The 20,468-nt window shown below is 37.1% G+C and overlaps 1 protein-coding gene across 2 annotated transcripts in view; it reads left to right on the top strand.

Annotated features, from left to right (window-relative positions):
• ANO10 (anoctamin 10) overlaps nt 1-20,468 on the top strand; it is a 130,555-nt gene that overhangs the window by 16,437 nt on the left and 93,650 nt on the right. The window contains exons 10-11 of one of the 2 annotated variants that reach the window (XM_050891224.1): nt 2,702-2,893; nt 5,328-5,456. In XM_050891224.1, the coding sequence (XP_050747181.1) occupies nt 2,702-2,893; nt 5,328-5,456 (321 nt within the window). The remainder of the gene's footprint in view (nt 1-2,701; nt 2,894-5,327; nt 5,457-20,468) is intronic. The other variant, XM_050891225.1, reaches the window with a different exon arrangement.

The following is a 20,468-nucleotide window of genomic DNA, read 5'->3' as shown; positions in this document are numbered from 1 at the left end:
TACTTTTACAGAATAAGAATTATATTTAGATAGTGTACCTTTTATATAAAAGGTAGAGAACAGCAGTTTGAAATTTGGTATTAATACTGTATCAGATTCCTCTCTTCCTGCATAAAGTGCCATGAAATGGGAAGAGGAAAAAGAAATACTACCTTTGCAATTGAAAAACTGTACAAATGTTAATATTTGCATTCCTCTGGGAAGGTTGGTATTTCTCACATTTTATATGGAGGGAAATAGATTTAGAGAGCATGTCTATCTTACAATGGAGAACACAGCAGAAATCCCCGAGTTGGTGTGTGAACTAGTAAATCGGCACAGTCCAGCACCATGCCTGCAAATAGGCCAGCACAGCTCCAAAAGCTGTGTATTGGCATCAGGTGTTGATATGCCTGACCAAATAAGCTCTACCTCTTAGACCTGAGCTGACTTCTGATTCTCACCTGGCACATACAAAGCCAGTGTGGTGTCTTTGAGTCACATTGCCCAGTGCTTCTTGTGCAGAGCTGGATCAAATGTATCTGCACCTGTTGTACCCTTCTGCCCTGAATAATGTTCCACGGGGACCCAACAGGTCAATTGTAGAGTTATGACTTTGCCTTGGAGGTGTCCACTGCTAGCCTCAGTAGTTCAAGGCACTGTGTACTCAAGGCCTTAATTTTATTTTCAGTCTAAACGTTTTAATTGTGCTGTGCTTGTGAATACATGATATTAGACCACTGATGCGTTTGCAAGCAGTGAGCTGTCAGCAGGCAAGAGTATTTCTAAAATTAAATCTGTCACAAGGGGGAAGCATTTGACTATGTTTAGTAACTGAGGAGTTTAGCAGGAGTCTTGACAGAATTCCACGTTTCAGGCTCTTCTTTTTTATTTTCCTTCCTTCACTTAGTCTTTAACATTTAATTCTCTTTTTTGTTTTTCCTCTTTCTCTCTCACTTTTCAAATCTCCAGCCCTTAACCCGGTTTAAGATGTAAAAACATCCTGCAATAATTTAAAGATTTTTTTTCTTTAATTTCTGCTTCTCTAGTTCATTTTCTCCCTGAATTTTTGTTGATTCTGTTTCCTTGATGCCATAGTTCACGTGCTGCTCTTGTGGCTGACAATGGCACACTTTGAAATTTCTTTAACATCATATCAGACTCCTGTTTTCCTGCACAAAGTGTCATAAATTGAGTAGCAGAAAAATAAATACTCTTTTCTTTTCATACTCTGCTGTTCCAAAAGTCAGTAGGTACTGGGCAAGGAAATGGGAAGAAAGGTGTGAGGAAGCAGTGGGAATACTGTGCAGTTACCAGAAGGAGGAGCGCAAAGGGAAGCATTGCTCCCTGCCTGCAACAGTTATCTGAGAAAGTGATAGCAGGGACAGATATGTGACTGCCACTCCAGTGAGTGATCCTGCACAAACATCCCTAAGGAAGACCTTACTAAAATTCAGAGTTTGTACAAAACGTTTCTGTGGAAAAAACTCAATGGTTTTAAAAGTTAGGTAGCTCCTAATGGTCTGGCCTGCAGATCAGTTTGTCAGACTCAGCTGTACTGTGCAACTTGAAAATGAGCTCAAGTGAAAAATGCAACTAATGACCACCCCATATTGATTTCTGAGCTTGGGGGCTTCTACTACCTCTCTCTGCTAGAAAAAAAAGCACTAGGTGCTGGAGAGTGCAGTCAGTTTAACAGCTACAACCAGAAAAAAAGATTAGGGAACCATGTGTCTGATGCACAGAGCCAAAACCAATTTTATGGGGTTCCTGTAGTAATCTCAGTTACTATCAAGTCTTTATTATTTCATTTTTGAGAGAGAAGACAATATGTGGGTCTGGGCAAATGCAAGATAGCTAGATCCCAGTTTAACTGTTCGTGGTATTTCACCATCCTTTGTTCAGTGAACACTTTTTCTTTAAAAATGGTTGGTTTGGTTCTTCAGTTTCATAAATAATTGCTGCAATCATAGAAAACTATTATTAATACTACAAAACTAATATGCAAATACATATGATAACCTACAAGTGAATACTTAATGAGCATTTAAGTACCCACATTCTTGATTTAAAGATCAGGTGATAGATGTGTTGCTGATTTGCCAAAATGGGGCTTTTTGTTTGCACTAATTGTTCCTTTCAGATGTCAGTGCTGCATTCTGTCATTTCAGCCTTCAAGTGGGCCACTAATTCTTACTTACTGGTTTTGAAATAAACAAGCAGACATACCAGAAAAGAGTTGCCTGTCTACCAACCTGCCTGTCTGGTTAGGTCTTTGATGGACAGTCTGAAATACTAGGACTTTTCTTGTCACAGTGCTCTTAGGAGAATGTTCTGCCAGTTTAAATGCATGGTGCTGTTTTCCCATCCCCCACTGTTCCTTCTGTAACTGTTTCACTGAGATAGTCAGGAACTTGAATGGGATGAATATGTTTGTACAATTACTTCATGTAATAAGTGTAAGAAGTGTGACTCTTCCAGAAAGTGCAGTAGGCAAAAGGAAGAACCTTGGCCTGCCCTTACTAAGAAGTTTTGAGTAATTGAATAATTCCAAATGAACTAGATGGGGTTTTTTTGTTGTTGTTTTCTATCACCAGTCATTCCCAAACAACTGATTTGGGATGAGGAAGCGTGTTTACAACTGTATTGTTAATTCTGTGTTTCTTCTTTTTTTTTTTTTTTTTTGTGGGTTAAAGTTGTTCTTATTTTTGCTGTTTTTCAGGGTACTTTTGATGATTACCTGGAGTTGTTCTTACAGTTTGGTTATGTGAGTCTTTTCTCATGTGTTTATCCACTGGCAGCTGTCTTTGCAGTGTTAAACAACATCACAGAGATATATTCTGATGCCTTAAAGATGTGTAGAGTTTACAAGCGTCCATTTGCAGAACCCACAGCAAATATTGGTGTTTGGCAGGTAATTTTTGTGTCTTTCTTTTCCTATTCATTTGTTTTAAAAGAGGTTTCAACAAATGTATTTAAGCTGTGTGTTTGACCCATCAGGCACTTTAAAGTTTAGCAGGTACTTTGTTTGCTTCAGTGCCTCAGGATAGTATCTATCCAACTGTACATCCAAGTGTTTCTTTGTAGGGTTTTTGACCACATATCTTTCAGTTGCCTTTGAAAAGAAAACAAATCCTTCCTTTAGTCCTTATGTATGTATGTATTCTACTCCTGTTGCAACTGCAGCAAAGCAAAGTTGCCAGATATTGCCTGGTACTCTTTACAGCCAACGTATTTTAGAAATGGTAACATCTGATGCAATCTCAGAAGCGTGGAGCTCAGCAAGGGTTTCAAAAAAATTGAAGAATGATAGGTAAGTACTTGAATTCCTAAGCCATGCTTGGCTGTGTGGCCTTGTGATTACTGCTACTCAAGCTGACTAATTTTAAAATAACCTGGATCTGTGAGCAGGAACTGGACCTTTCTGCACAGCCTGACCATTGTAAACTATATATACAATTTCATGCTAGTAGTACTGGGTTAAGGATTTTCTGTCCTCAGTTGTTTGCCCATGCAGTCATGCTAGCACCAGCTAGTTTGAAGCCTGCTGGGTATGCTGCGTCAGTGAAGTGATTCTGACTAAAAATAACCCTGTAAAACTCCTCCAAAACCAGAGGTTTTTCTGAAAAGAAAGAAGGCTATTAAGTTGCATCCAGAGACTTTAGCATTCTGTAATAGCAGTGGCCTGATAAGGAGTGTGAAGTAGGTTGGAGGAAATTTCTAGGGGATGATCCATATTCTAGTTTTATTTAACAACTTTTCTAATGATGCGTAATGGAGACAAAGGGCACAATAAACTAGTGGATTGTTTAATTTGAAGGGGTTGTAAATGTTAGTACCAAATGAAACAAATGGGAGATGAGAAATGAAATCAGGAAACCTCAAATGAAACACACTGTAAAACATGCAAACCAAGTATTCTGAGCAATGTTCATTAGACACGTACATACGTATTAACGAAGTGGACTTACAGGAGAAGTCTTTTAATATTAAGTCATTAAAATGTGTAAATTATAATCTGATTGCATTTTAACGATGCATTTTCTCAGTCCAAATCTATGCTGCCAACATCTTGATGGCATAGCTGCATTGACTGGTGGTGTGACCACCAGATAAATGAGGCTGTGGTCATAAGTCCCAAGCACAGCTGCAGGTATATTAATAGCATTTGGTTTTGCTAGAATAGTTTGTTTCAATCTAGGGAGTAGGCTGAAAAACTCTTAACACTAGTGGTACAGTCATGTTGGGGTTTTTTATAGTGTAGGTTTTTAACTAATAGTAGAAATGCATTTGCTTTGTGAATTAAAAGTAATGACTTAAAAATTTAGTTATCTGTTTCATGTGGGAAGTTAGAACATTGACTGAAAGATTTCTGTTAAAGGAATACCGGAATTATTTTATCAGGTGAGCTGAGTCACCAGCTTGTTGTCAAGGAGAAAGTTACTTCTGTTAATTCATTGTGACAATTCAATGTCAGTCTTTCTCATTCCGGAGAAGACCTTGGAATAAGTAACCATTATGTTGCAAAAGTAACTGTCACCTTGTAGTAATATTTTCAGACATTTTGTGAGAGCTCTGTAGGCAAGAGCTTCTTAGACTTGTGCAATTGCATGCGTTTAAATGTAAATCTTTCTTTCAGCAAATTTCAGCTTGTGTAACTGGTTGTGATTTAAAAAAGGCATTCTGAACCATCCTTACATTTTCCTGTTACTTAACATTCAGACAAAACCTCCAAAACCAGAGTGTTCGGACTATTAGTTCCTCTAGGAATTTTTCATTTTTTCCTTTATCCTGAGAGAAATTTATGTTCAGGAGTACAACTGTAGATGAGTGCATACTCTTTTATGTGTTCAGGTTATGAGTCATGAAGACGCCAGGGATAAGGCTGCTTTCCTGTCCACTTTCTTCCTTTAGGATTATTCCAAATTTTTCGGGTGATCTGGCATTACCTACGTCTGGAATGTTAGTGGTCTCTAAATAACTTCTCCAGGTCTTTACAGTACTATGGAATTGTGGAGGAATACTGTTGAACTTCTTCACAGCAAACACACGTACACACACATAGAGAAATCGAATTAAAGAAAAATTCAGGGCTGCCAGGTGGTCTTTGTGGTATTGCAAACCTTGTTGTGGTCTTGTCCTTGCCTGTTCTTAAAGCTGATGAAGTCTGGACTGCTTGCCAAACAAGTCTTATGTCGTAGAATTTGAAAGACAAAGGAAAATAAAAAGTTAAAATAGTGGGTCTTCTGAGGATTTAACGAAGAGAAAGATACTGCCCAGAGCAATTTGGGGACTGGTAAATTAGAGATAGTGGTCATAACTATAAATATATTTGTGTTTTATTTCAGTTGGCTTTTGAAACTATGAGTGTAATATCAGTTGTTACTAATTGCATACTGATTGGAATGTCTCCACAAGTGAATGCCCTTTTCCCAGATTCAAAAATGGACCTTGTTCTGACTGTGGCATTGGTGGAGGTAAGTCTGCCTTCAAACAGTGCGTGTGTTTTAGTAGCAAATAACATGAACATGGTGGAAATGATACCAGGAAGTAGACTTCCTCCCTCCCCCCCTTATATTAAAAGGAAATGAAGATTTCCCTATCAAAGAAGTGTTTCAAAGTCTTGCTTTTTGATTTCTTTCTGTTCTGTGTTTTCATGCACTGTGAATGTTATTGCCATGCTTTTCCATACATTCCCAAGATACTGTGTATTTGTTGCTTCATGTATTTCAAGAATTCAATAGTGCTATTTCAAGAAGCAAAATAAGCACATTTTTGTGAACTGGTTATTTCTCTGGTTGGTTTGTGACCCCAGCATATCTTATAAAGACCTACTACATAATCTTTATGGATGTTTCCTGTAAGGCTTATCTGAAACAAGTATGTATGATGACTATAAATACTAGTGATTGTAACAGCATTTGGGTTTCATCTTTTCCTAATTCTGTGTAGTAAACACTTGAGTGTCATTCCTTCTCAGACAAGGAGGGATGACTATGGGCATTTTATGTAATAACTGAGATTGTAGGACTTTGCCCTTACGTATCTTTCTTTCGGAGCTTTCTTGTATTGCATTGCCTTGACTTTCATCATTATGCTATTTTAGCTTTTAGGAACTGGATTACTTTTCTTGTGGCAAAAAGTCTGGGTTGTCTACGTGTAGTTGTTAAACTGCATCGCCTTACAGAGGTGCAGCAGGAGCACATACTTCTTTGTTGTTGTTTTTACAGGTGTTAAGCATTATGCAATGAATTATGAGCTTGCTTTGAGTTTTATTTTCCAAGCCTTAAGGTTTGCAGAGTTAACTCTAAATATGAATCATGTCAACTGGTTTACTGAAGTTTGAGTGTACAGACAGCCTGATGTATTCTCCTATTATGCATATGTGAACATTTGAATTAACCTCAGTGAAGTATTTTAATATAAAACTAATTTGGTAATTTAAATGTAATGCTCTAGTTCGTTACTGGACAACATATCCAGAGAGATCATATTACAAAAACTGTATGACTAAACGTGAGCAGTATGGATTTATGGCAGCTTAAAGAGATGGGGCTATTTTTGATTTTTGCTTCCTCGATATTTATTCCCATCTTATCTGTTTTAATGTGAAGCTGGCTACGTGGTCTCTAGGCAGACCTCTGTTTCTTGGTAGGCCATAGAAGAATACCAATATTTTTCTTTCTAAATCTAAAATCTGCTTATATGCAATCCTTTAGATGACAGGAATTGCAGCATGGTAATTAGGTAGCTCTTGGAATTCCTTTTTAACAGTGCATCTCAAATTATCTATAAATGCCATGGAAGGGGAGATTAAGAAAACAAAGAGAAGAAAGTTTGTAGAGAAAAGGTAAATTAGTACTGGGGAGAGGAAAGGCAAAAATGTTGTCTTATACCGAGAAGCAACTTTGGCAAAGACCACCAATCTATAAATAACATTGTATGAAGGGACTGATGGAGGCTAATGCTGGATGAGCCAGAGGAGAGGAAAGGCAACCATTTGGTTCAAGAGAAGTCAAGTTTTCTCCTATTGTTGTTCTTAGCTAAAAAAACCCCAAACCAACCCATAGTGTACTTGTCAGAAAAGGTATATTTAAAAAATAGTTTTAATCGCAAGTATCCAGTATGCTTGATACTTTTAAGTATGCTGGTCTGAAATTTTTTTTTGCTGTTTTTGTGTTACTACAAGCTATTTATTGTCTGAGAAAACACAAAGACACAAAACCAACATATGAGTCTTATAATACTTTTCTGCAGCATGACAAGCCATGTGATTTTTGGAATGTTGTTGGTTATAAACAATTCCAAAACTGTTTAATATTAAATTTAAAACTTGCAATCTCCTAAGGGACAGTCTTTCAGTACATTTTAAACAATATTTAACAACTTCACGGGTGTGGGTTTGGTTGTTGGGTTTTGTTTGGTTTTGTTTGTTTTTTTTTTTTTTTAAAGAGTCAGAGAATAGCTCCAGTCGTGCAATCTTGCAAGAAGTTTTGTAACATGAGTCACAAAGTTTCTGGAGTCCAAAAGAGTTCTCCAAAGTGAAACTCATTTTATATATAAATTTTATTTAAAAAACTATATGAAAATGAACACAACAAACATGATTTTCACTTCTGTTGAAACAGGTTCTCAGTTACAGAAATGATTTTTTTTTGTCAGTAGTTATGTTGTACATATTTCAGGTTAAACTATCCATTACAAAAGGTAGAAAGAAGGGAGGATTACTAGATTCTGTGGGACTATTAGGAGCAGCAGTATGGATTTATGGCAGCTTAAAGAGAGGGGGCTATTTTTGCCTTTGCTTCCTGGGTATTTATTCCTATCTTATTTGTTACACTGGCACTTTCTTTTATCTGGTGCATGATGAATCAGATTAGGGAATTAATCTGGGAGAAGCTGTCTGACCCAGTTCACTGGTGAAAGGGAGCAGGGCAGAAGCAACTGTGTGTGGAAGACACACAGTAGTGCTGTAGGTTTGTGCTGGATTAAATTTGTGGGACTTCTGCACCACTGAGTCTTTCTCTTGTAAGTATTACTTCATCTACGGGAAGATCCCTAAACTACGAGAGGAACACAAATCTCATGTATTGGCAGTATTCCCATGCACCTTTACTATATTTATTAATGATTAAACTGTGCATTTCAGTTGTAAAGAAAAATTCAGGAACAGAATATATCACGTTAAACCTCTAGGACAAACCTGATGCATCTAAAGTACATCAGTGTCAAGGTAGGAAAAAATTCTGTTGGATGTGTCAGGGTGTTGATAGAAAATAATTTTCAGTCACCTAGTAGAGATTCAGAAACACATGATACAGGTGAGTTATTTTACTTTCTGGTGTTTGGTGCAGGTGAAGATCAGAATTTTATGGTGTGTTTATGCTATTTTGACAGCAGCTTGGCAGGCAGTGTGAAAATGTTAAGGAACACAAGAAATTTCTTTTAGTAGGCTATGTATGCTTTCACATGTTCAATTGATGGAGTAACCTACTTAAATCTTAGCTGTCATTAAATATTTTTATCAGGTTTAAGTAATTTGAGACTCCAGTTGAATATTTATGTATCTGTTTGATGCAAAGCTAAACAGAAAAAGCACTGTTCTTACCAAAGCCAAGCATAGGTATTAGCAATGTCCTGATTTCCCTCCCCCCGCCCCAAAAATGTTAGTGCTTTTTAATAGTAATACTCTTCAAATGGCAACATGTTTATACAGCAACATTCGACATCACTCGGTACAGACATAATGAAGAACTGTGTGTGATATTCTTGTAAGCATTCTGTATCCATCCCCTACAGATTTATGCAAAATAAATTTTTTTTTCGTTAACAACACTAATTCTACTGCTGTCTACACTTTTGGTGGGAATAAGTATTGTATCAGCAAAGTAAATGCTAATTAAATAGAATAAAATATTAAGCATTTCATAATAAATAATGGTAAGCATTAAAATAATATTTAATAATAATTTTAAAGTATTAAAACGGTGATTTATTTTTCTTTTGAACAGTTGACCTATTTTCATCAATCCAGCATCTGCTTCCATGGCAACATGATTTGAACCAGGAGCAGAATCATGAAACTCCCCTCTTTTACTTATGGATGGATGTTAACTGAGTGCAGCAAGTGCAGTTTTCAAACAAAAAGAAGTAGGTGAATGTCCTTAAAGCAGGAAACAATAAGGCCTTATTAACATAATTTTAAAATAGTTATATCCCATAGTGTGTTTAGTTCTTCAGGCTTTACCATAGACACATACTTTTGTTATGAACCACAGGTGCAAAGTAGGATATTCCAAGCAAATGTCTGTGCTCATGTGAAACTCTTTCAAATCACCTCTAACTTCTTACACTGATTTGAAAAAAAAAGAGGATATTACTCTGAAGAGATCTGGTGAATAGTTGGAGGAGTGGGTTAAAACAAGGTGTAACCTTAATTCTGTAGTGCTTTCTTACTTTTCTTTGAAAATTGTTGACAAAGAGTTTTGTTCCTGATGACTATTTCTTTTTAATGTAGACTCTCATAAATTCAAAGAATGCTAATTAAATCAGTTTCAGGGCTGCTCTGGCAGTTGAGTCCAAGAAATCAGTTGTATGTACAACTCGTAGTAGTGATTTTTTTTTTTTTTTTAAACAGTACATCAGTAGCGGTGTTTTGAAGCAATAGCTGTAAATTACAGCTTAACATGAATGTATCCTAGCCTCCAAAAGTAACTCATTGTGTATCCAGCACTCAAATATAGTAAACTAATGGAAAGCTTTTATGCAGAAGTGCACTTAGCCTGGATGTTTTACGTCACATTGAGGCATTTGGGCATTAGCTTGAAAATACTAAGTAATAATGGAGGGCCCTCTTGATAGCTGTAGTATAAAATCTGACCTTCCAGTCTACAAATACAATTTTGGGAGGAATGTAGTCAGCTCTGGTATAGATGAAAATGAGGACCTTGGCGTAAGGACAGGACTAGCGTATTTGTAGTAAACATGGCTTAATAAACAGTTGGGCTGTGTGGATTTTATTTCATGGAGTCCTCATAAGGATTTCAAATAGATCTTCATGAGCTTCATAAAAATACATATATATTTAAAAGTCAGTTCTGTAACAAGTATGGAGTGGAATGAGGGAAGTAACCCTTTCTTAAGCTTTGTTTTTTCTGGGTGAGGAGGAGCTGACAGTCCATTTATCAAAGGCTGGAAAGCAGGAATCATAGTGTGTTAATAAAGCTGAAAAGTTAGTGGTGTTTTGTTTAAAAGTATTCGCTGATTCAAAATGAAAGTGGTTGAGAGTTGTCTTGTACATCTGCTTTTCCCTAGAGTCCCATTTTATTAAGTATATTTCTTCATCAAAGGCCTACTGGTGTACAGTAGAAGCTCTTTGAGCTTCTGCTGAGCACTCTTAATGTAATGGCCTCAACACTCAGTCAGCTCAGCAGTAAACTTGACTTTGTTTCTGAAATGATGTGCCAAAGAAACTTGGAAACGCTACCAGAGTCGAGCAGTTTGGATTCTAGTAGATGAGAAGGTATATTTATCATCTGGTTCTAGGCATCATCATATTTTGCTTTCTAGATAAACTTGGAAATTAGTAAGCATTGTATCCTGAGTGCAGTTGAAGGTCTTTTGAATCCACTTCCTGAGCAAAAGCAATTTTAGGTGGCTTGTTACGTCAAAATTAAAGTCTTTTCCCTTTATTTCCTTTTAAAAAAATCCTTAAATGTTTTGCAAGAGATTTCAGTGCTGTTTTTTTCCTGATAAAGCTGAGGTGTTTTGTTTTTATTTTTTAAGAAATAGTATGTTGTGGTTTAACCCCAGCCAGCAATTAAATACCACACAGCCGCTCGCTCCTTCTCAGTGGGATGGGGGAGAGAATCAAAAGAGTAAAAGTGAAAAAACTCGTGGGTTGAGATAAAGACAGTTTAATAGGTAAAGCAAAAGCCATGCATGCAAGCAAAGCTAAACAAGGAATTTATTCACTGCTTCCCATGGGCATGCAGGTGTTCAGCCATCTCCTGGAAAGCAGGGCTCCATCTCACGTAACGATTACTTGGGAAGACAAACGCCATCACTCCGAACGTCCCCCCTTCCTCCTTCTTCCCCCAGCTTTATATGCTGAGCATGACATCCTATGGTATGGAATATCCCTTTGGTCAGCTGGGGTCAGCTGTCCCAGCTGTGTCCCCTCCCAGCTTCTTGTGCACCCCCAGCCTACTCGCTGGTGGGGTGGGGTGAGGAGCAGCAAAGGCCTTGACTCTGTGTAAGCACTGCTCAGCAATAACTAAAACATCCCTGTGTTATCAACACTGTTTTCAGCACAAATCCAAAACATAGCCCCATATTAGCTACTGTGAAGAAAATTAACTCTATCCCAGCCAAAACCAGCACACGGTATTAATTGGCTTATTTCTTAGCAATAACATACATGACTCCATTCTGGCAGGGTGGAAGTGAGGCGTGGTTCTGCGTGGTATAGTGTTCTGCATGTGTGGAGCAAACAGCTTTATTGGTGTAGAATTCAGGAGTTTGGAATTTAGCAGATATGCAAAGTACACTTACATATTGGCCAACTTTACATAGTAAAGAAACTGGAAAAAAAATGCAGAAAAATAGACTGCATCAGCATACACACTTATGTAAATCCATTGACACTATTGGAGTTATAACAGTGCAAAGCTGAAGCAAAACAGCTGTGCATAAAGCGATTTTTTTGCTAAATTATTTCTGTGTTTGTGACAGGTACTAATTTAAAATACAGTAGCTGCAGAGTTTCACATACAGAATCAGAGGGTAGTCTAGGTTGGAAGGGACCTCTGGAGATTACTTGGTCCAACCTCCTGCTGAAAGCAGGGCCCTAGATTAGGTTGTCCGCGTCCTTGTCAAGCTAAGCTAAGACTTGAATGCTTCCAGTGAGGGAAAGTCCACCACTTCTCTGGGCAACCTATTCCATTGTTTAATTGTTCTCATGGCAAAGAATTGTTTTTTTTCTTATGGCAAGAAAAAATTTCCCTGAAGCAACTTGTGGCTCATGGCCTGTCGTGGTTTGACCCCAGTCAGCAACTAAGCACCATGCAGCTGCTCACGCCTCCCTGCTCCCAGTGGGATGGGGAGAAGGATTGGGGAAAAAAAAAAGTAAAACTCGTGGGTTGAGATAAGAACAGTTTAATAACTAAAGTAAAATAAAATATAATCCTATCTAATAGTACTAATAATATAAAAATAATTGTAATGAAAAGGAATATAACCAAAAAAAGAGAAATAAACCCCAAGAAAAGACAAGTGATGCACAATGCAATTGCTCACCACCCGCTGACCGATGCCCCAGCAGCAATCCGCCCCTCCCGGCCAACTCCCCCTGTTTATATACTGGGCATGACGTTCCATGGTATGGAATACCCCTTTGGCTAGTTCAGGTCAGCTGCCCTGCCAATGCTCCCTCCCAGCTTCTTGCACACCTGCTTGCTGGCAGAGCATGGGAAACTGAAAAATCCTTGACTTAGGGTAAGAGCTACTTAGCAACAACTAAAACATCAGAGTGTTCTCAACATCATTCTCACACTAAATCCAAAACACAGCACTGTACCAGCTACTAAGAAGAAAATTAACTCTGTCCCAGCCGAAACCAGGACAAGCCTCTTGTCCTTTCAGTGTGCATCCTTGTGAAGAGTGCACCTCTGTCTTCTCTAAAACTACCCGTTAGGCATTGGAAGACCCTGATTAGATCCTCCCCACCTTCCCGAGCCTTCTCTTTTCTAAGTGGAGCAAACCCAGTTCCTTCAGCCTTTCTTCATGTGCCAGGTTCTTCAACACTGTAGTCTTGGTGGCCCTCCAGCAGGCCCCCTCCAGGTTTTCAATGTCTGTTTTCCAAGTTGCTAGTGCCATTTTTGAAGAAACAAGGAGTGCTTTTCATGTGGGCTTATCCCGTTACATCTTTCTGCTAGTTGCAGTGTGTATTTTTTCTTTGTCCTCAATCTATTTGCTCTTTAACCAGAGAAAATAATTTCTGGGAGCAGTTGTACAACTCAGCTTTCTTACTGCTGAAATTTTTTCGGCAATAGTATCCGGGTGTCTGTCTTTCCATGTGCTAATTCTTTTCTGTGGCACTGTGTTTTTTCCATACTGATATGCATACTTATACGCATGTATATATACTACATGAGGGTGTTTTTTTAATAACCTGAGTAGTTCGTCAGTTTTCAGGTATAAATGTAGGAGTAGTATTTACTAGTAAATATTTGATGTGTAGTTTAAATTTCTGTCTAATAGTTAAATGTATAGGGAAAAATAAGTGATTATTTAGCTATAATGAAAAAGTATTAGGAAGTTATACATAAGGCTCTTTTTCTGAAATGTTTCATGGTAAGGTACAAACCTTGCTGACAGCTTTACAGTTCCTTTTTGAGAAAATACTTTGCAAGCTTATTCATCAGGTATTTTATTTTAGTGAAACAGATATCCTCGCCAAGACCTATCTATACTTGCACTTGTGACAAAAATAGGAAAATACAGAAACATAAATGGAAAAATGCACTTTATGTAAGTTGGGTAATTATTTGGTTCATTGATGTATACATACATAAAATAATTCTGCAGCATTACTAATTCTGAATGTTAAAAAAGGTTAATCCAAGCCACTGGTGATTTCAATTAACATATTGTTTCTGTTCAAGAATACCTCTACCTCAGCTGCGAACATATACGTAATCATATCTAAAAGTCCTCCTTTAAAAATCTGACGTGTATGTTTTCATTTTTAATATACAAAATAATAATTTTATTTTTATATTCTATGCTAGACAGGTAAGCGACTGCAATTTTGTTTATTCCTAGATTTGCAATTGTGAGCCATAAAAATAGTTTGATATTTTAATTTCAAGCTGAAACCCTGACAAAAATTACCAGAAGATGCTGAATAGCATTGGTATAACACTTAGTGGAAGTTTTTAAAGGTTACTGTAGTATAAAGACTTAACAAAGTTCACTGATTCTTTAGTTTACTGTTTGACAACATTTTAAGAATAAAAATGAACTCAAAATTTCTGTGCATTTTATACACATTGTACTTTGCAAAAGATTCTTGAAATTGTAGGTTTAGTTTGAATATAAAGTTATGAAATATTTTAGATGTTATTCTTCTGAGTAACAGGGGAACAGATGGTTCTCAGGGTTTTTTTCTCACCTCAGTGAGAGTTTTAACCTTTTAGATGGTGGGAGGATTTATGGATTTGTCTGTATAAAATTTTGTAAATGCTTGCCACTGAGCCAGACTCCTGGGACCATATGAACGAGGTTGAAAAAAATGAAAATTTTGCTGGCTGTACATTAAATACAATAAACATAAAATGTTATGTTTATTTCCAAAAAAAAAATTTATCACAGATCTTTTTATTGCCATCTACTGGTTCTTTTGAGATATTCATTCTGATTTAGTGTAGATTTTTGGTCGCTTTGAATAGTAAAGATTAATGGCAAAAGCTTGTCAGAATGAAAACAAACATTACAAAATTCAAATATCTAAGTAAGTTTGTAGTTGCTGGTTGTATTCCGTAGCTTTTTGCTAGTATAGAAATGAAAATGCATATTAACATCTATCTATTCTTAAGTAGTCCAGTGGCTTTTTGAAAGTCTCAGAATTTAAAACAGTATTTGCGCATTTTCCTATTTGTGAGTCATTTTAATGTGTTCCTCCTTATTTTCTGTTCTTTTCTCAAACCCTTCCTTTTTCAGATTCTCAGTTTGCTATGTTGGAAGTTGAAAAATAATCACACAGATGAATGAATTGTGCTGTTCAAACCATGTACAAACACTGAAATGTGTTAATTATGTGGATATGTGTAGTAATGTGTAGGACAGCAAGAAACCACTGTATTGCATCAGGTTTTTCAACCTTGATAACTGAAATGTGTTGGTATATTTTACTGTGTCTCCCCCAACTAGAGCATTGTATTTTGACAGTAATTTTCATTCCTCACTTTAGGGGTACACAATTCAGAATGTGATTTTTATCTTTAAATAAATACGTCTTGGTTGTAAAGGTCAGACTTGGTGTATGAAATACAGCTTTACCTTTTTTTTTTTAAACAAAATTTTTTGATCCAGTTGAACTAGGAGTATGTACAAAGGAATGGCTGAGCTAGGTCAGATCATGGGTCTGTCTAGACCAGAATCCTTTCTGCAGCAGAGGCCAAGAGAAGAGTATATGAGTGTAGCCAACTATGTAGTCATGCTTCCTCAAAATTAATTCCCAGGATCTGGTGAGTTGCGGTGTAAACCTTTTTAAGGACCTGTCTCATTACTGAAAATGAGCTGGCCAGAGCTGCATGTGAAAGTGTGCAGTGCTTTTATACAAAGGCATATCCACTTTTTCAAAAGAACTTGAATTATTTTATAATAAAAAGCTAGTTAAGCAACTAATGTTAATATACTCTTAGCTTAATAAGTAATCATCGTGTGTATTGGTTCTACTCTGGATTTTTCTAGCTTTTCTCTGCTCTTTTTTCAGTTGTCTTGTCTATGTAAGAAGGACTTTTAATGCTGAATTGGATACTGCCAGTGTGGGTGTGACATTATAGTGAAGGTTAAGAAGCTGGTGGCACAGGAAGCCCTCTCACTGGGAAAGAAAACCTGGGAGGTGTCTTAGTGGAAACAGTGATAGCAAAAAGAGAATACTCTCTTCTTGCCTTCAGCCCGATGGTGGTAGGAACAGGGAGCTACAAAGGTATCAGGTGCTAGTTAGCTGAAAGACCTGAACTTTCAAGAACGATCACAGCAATGCTTTAGGTCATGTTGGGGTCCCTTCAGTAGGAAGCAGAAATGGGTGTGTCTTCTGGGATTGTGCCATTCCTCATGAATTTAACATTATCTGGTAGATACTACTGTATTTTTAAACCATGCGTATACTAGGAAGGTTGGATGGGGGAGATACCTTAGGAATTCTTCCTGGAAGAGAGCATATTCCTTAACTATGCTAATAAGTGCTTCAGAAGTGTCAACCTCGAAAAACAGCAGGAGAAGACTGAGTAAGAATATTTTTTCTGTTCCTTCTGGGATTGTGCAAGGCTGCCAAAATGACAAAACTTCAAAAGGGAAAATGAATAGAGAACAGATCTTTGGAGACAATTACAAGACATTTTAAAGAACTTTATAAGAATCAGACTTTCGGATCTCTTTAAAACCCACTTAGCTTAATATTTCTCACAAAGAAGTTTCCTTTAATGTATACATATGATATTTCCAGCTCAAGCCTGATCAGGATGTATAGCTTCCTTGCTGGCAGTTGGAAGTTGAACGGCCAGACAAAAGCCAAGTTAATACCTATTAATATTCATTGTTTACCTTCCACTTGATTAAGATTAGTTTAATGACAAGGTAGAGTATGAACATTCAAAGCCTCCTGGCTTCACAACCATTCCAAGGTTGGCTTAGCATTTCATGGAACTGAATTGTTCTGTTTTGTAAATAACGTATTAGTTTATTCAGTCAAATTATTTAAATAACTTTCTGCAAATGTGATATCCATAGCTGCCAGCACAAGCCTAAATAATGGCATTTCCTAGAGAATAGGTAGAGCTATAGGATTCAGATACCATATTTCCATACATCTGTGATGCAGTTTGCAGTAGCGTTTTTTTGTATTGTTCTTACTAGAAGCCTTCCGTCTCAGGGACTGTGATGTTCTTCCCATCTCTGAAGTTTTATATAACTTCTTTGTCTAAGGTGGTATGTTTTGGTTGGTTTGGTTGGTTGGTTTTTAAACTGTGTGTAGCATTGGAGGATAAATCCAATTCATCATTTGTATCCTCACATGACTGAGAGTGAAAATGAGTGGCTCTGAGCAGGTAAGGGAATCCAAAGGTAGAAAATGTGGGGTTTGCAGCTGCAGTTGGAAAAGAGATGGAGAACAGGAGATCAGTAAAACTGTCTCCAAATAGCAGGAGAAAGCCAGTCATACGTGTGTTGGAGCCTCTGTATTGTCAATTAGATATAAACACCTCTTTTCAGAGGGAGTCTTAATGATGTAATATTGTTGCTTGCATGTTTTCCAGTTATAAAATTGCAGAAGAACTTGCTTTTCTTTTATTAAATTTTCTTTGCAATAACTTCTAACAGTCTGGTTTGGAGTGGTAAGCCTTCTGGATCGACTTTTGTATTAATGTTGTTGACTGTGTTACACACCTACTCAGTATTGTAAATGTAATTAGTAGCCATTTATTGGAAGCTTGCAGCATGAGTTCTACAGTCTCTTATTTAAAAATAAGCTAAATTTGTTGCTATAGTTTTTTCCCCTGCTGACCCTCTTTAGAAAAAGTTCCAAAGCATCATTTGCTTTTTAAAATCTGAGTTTATTTTTTTTTAAAATCCCTTTGTTTTTTGTGTGCTTGCTTTTTTTTGTTTGTTTTTTAAGTGCTGAGAACCACCTGGCACACTTAACTGAAAACTGATTCTGGAACTCAAATTGTGCCAGAAAATGCAATACTGGACTGTATCTTACAGAAAGGCTGTAGGATAGAGTTATTTTTTTTTTTCCATAGTCTCTGTGAATATGTTTTATTAAACATAGGCTGAAGATGGTCATAAGTTATGCTGTAAAGTAAATGTCAATAGAAGTGGGGCTTAATTACTTCATTTTTGCACTGAATTTTTATCTTATACTGGAAGGAAGTATCAATCCAGAATGTCACTCTTCTGATTAGAAGAAATTAGTGGAATGATGTGTAATTTTCAAAGGGATTTTTCATTAACTGTGGCAGTGTGCAGGCCGCCTGGTATGCTGCTGCTTTCTATTCTAATACTTTGAACAGTCCTTTTGAAGTCATGGGAGATTTCTAATGCATGCCTATAATCGGCTAAATCTCTACAATGAATAATACAAAGGAGATACAGTTAGAAGCTGCTGGGAATTCATAAACCATAGTATGTTTGATCAAGGTTAGTTTTAGTCAGAGGATTTGTTGTAAGATAAAAAGTAAGCATGTGTGTGCGTGACTGTGTGCACGCCTGGTATAGGGATTACAGATAAACCAATATAAAATATAAAAGTATCTTTTATTAAACTTGAAATATAGAGTTTGCGATACTTGAGCATCTCAGTGTATTTTTTTTGGAAGTTCATAACCATTGCAAATTCTGAGTGAAACTTTAAAATCCAGTGAAATGGGAATAAATAGTTTATTAAAGGAAATGTTTAAATTTTTACTGTTATAGCTTAGCAAATAAAGTTACCGAATTCAAGTACTTTCGTGTCCTTCTAGCTTCTAAAAGGCTTCGTTTTAAAAAAAGATGGCTATACTAGGAGTAGTTTGTAACAGATAAATTATTAACGCATCTTGAAGAATAGTATGTTGGAAAAAATTGAAGTATTAGTTTATTCTAACACTGGTTGCATTTGGTAGTCCTGCTTTATTTCCTGTGTAATTATAGGAACTGCAGGAGCAAGCAGGAGAAATATAATGAGTATTAGTGTGACATCTTTCTAGTGGCTTTCATGCCAGTTTAACAAAATAATTCTGGGGAAAGTGTATTACATTTTTTTAAAAGCATAAAATGTGTGTATAGGGAGGATTTGAGGGTTAACTCCTTACATGTGAATAAGGAGTCTACAACCCAGACTGTAGAGTGTTCCTGTAAGTGCTCCTGTTTCTTTTTCACTCCCTGTAATTACAGGAGACTAAAATTACTTCTAAATTCTGACTGCAAACTGTCCTTTAAGAGTCAAAAGCACAGCCAGTAGTGAGAATGGGATGTGGCCATATTCCTCGCCGTGAAGACAGCAGGTTGAAAAGTGACACTGGTACCATTATGTTAATGGGTTCAGGAATTGGTCTTCCCTAAACTCGGATGGTCCTGTCACAGCCAAATAAAACTGACTTTGGATACGTCAGAAGGAATGAGTGGATCTGCCTCTTCAGGACCTCTAGTTTGGACAGTTTTGGTGCATATCTTGAAAGCCACATGTAGCACGAAACGTAACTGCTGATTTCCTAGGTAGTACTGAGACTGCAGTTCTTTCACAACTTGATGGTCTTTGCATCAGTGTGGTTGAAATTGCAAGTCCTGAATTTGCTGAGTATAGGTAGAGCCTTCTACCATTTTGTTTTTCTGTTTTTATGAATCTTTCAAGTTGCTCAGGTTTTCTGAGCAACCTCAGGTGCTGTGATGGTTACACTAAGACCTTAACTACCCAGAGAAGTTAACAATTAATGGTTACTGAAGAAATGTTAGGGATGCACCTCCTCATATGGATGCTCTGTTATAGTATTATAATAATTTTATTCTGGTATAAATCTTTAAAATGAGAGGTTCCAAATCCACTGAGTTTTTAGTCAGTTTTCCATGTCTCCTCCCCTCCCGCCCTAATTGTTTCTGAAGGTAGAGTGAATAACAGTAATGGCAGCTTGCTCTTCCCTCCTCCCCACCCCCCCAATGTAGATTAAACTTTGAGATCTGTAGTTACACAGTTTAAATTGAAAATAATTTGTACAGCAGTGGATCAAAAGCTGTACATTGTAAAATGTCTTCTGAAGCTGAAGTGTAAGAGTACATACAGCTGTATGATATATTTCTCAAATTTTAGCTAGGGAAGCTATATGCAAGAATTGCCTTTCTAATAGAAACACTGAACAGAAAGGAGGAGGGCATCCAGCTTCCTTTGCAATGTCTCATTGTATTAATAATTGCAGCTGCATCTTGCATTGCTCAGCTTCCCTCTGAAGACATCTGAGCTGCAGAGATACAGCGAGCGATAGGAGCTTAATCTTAGAAGCCATAGAAAGAGACAGATGCTTCTTTTGATCCCACAAAGTAATTGTGGCTAATATGTAAAAAGTTGTATCGTGGCTTCTTTTTAAAGTTTGGGAGAAGACTTACAACTTTGCTGACTCTATTTCAAACAAAAGAAGCCTCCTGTCTTGTCACTTTCTGTTACTGCATTGTCTAGAGATAATGCCTTGGTCCAATAACACTGATGCATTTCTGCTGGTGCAAACATGTTCTTATGCATGTATATGCATTTTATAAGATACAGTGATAGCTTAGATTTTTTTGGCAAGAGTCAAGACTTGAAGATAGATTAATGTTAGATTCTTTGTGCATACTACCATCTATAGCTATAAACTGTCCCTTTGTCATATGTACCTTTCTAATGTGCTTTACATTACAGAATTATAGCTACATCTGGAAAATCAGTGTCAAAACTGTGGAGAGCCTGAGAGGGCTACCTAGTGTTTGGGTGTCTACCTCAGGCAAAGCTTGACTTTGTCAGGATGGGACTCAAGTGTGTGTTGTTCTCCCTCTGCTCCTGTCTATCCTATTTTTCATCAGGAGAAAACATGGGTGGCTGTTTGAAAGTGGAGGAGCTGCAGTACAGTGTAACAGCTCCCCAGTCTGGCTGATTGGGGAATGAAGATTCAAAGTGTTTTGTGGACCCTGCCGTTAAGTTTAGCTTATCTAATTTTTCTCTCCCTGCTCTGAACCAGGATCATGTAATCTTGACCAAC

Source organism: Gymnogyps californianus, chromosome 2, assembly GCF_018139145.2.
Source record: "Gymnogyps californianus isolate 813 chromosome 2, ASM1813914v2, whole genome shotgun sequence".
NCBI lineage: Eukaryota > Metazoa > Chordata > Aves > Accipitriformes > Cathartidae > Gymnogyps > Gymnogyps californianus.
Note: the sequence above shows the minus strand (reverse complement) of the source record. Positions and strands in the feature narration are given on the sequence as shown.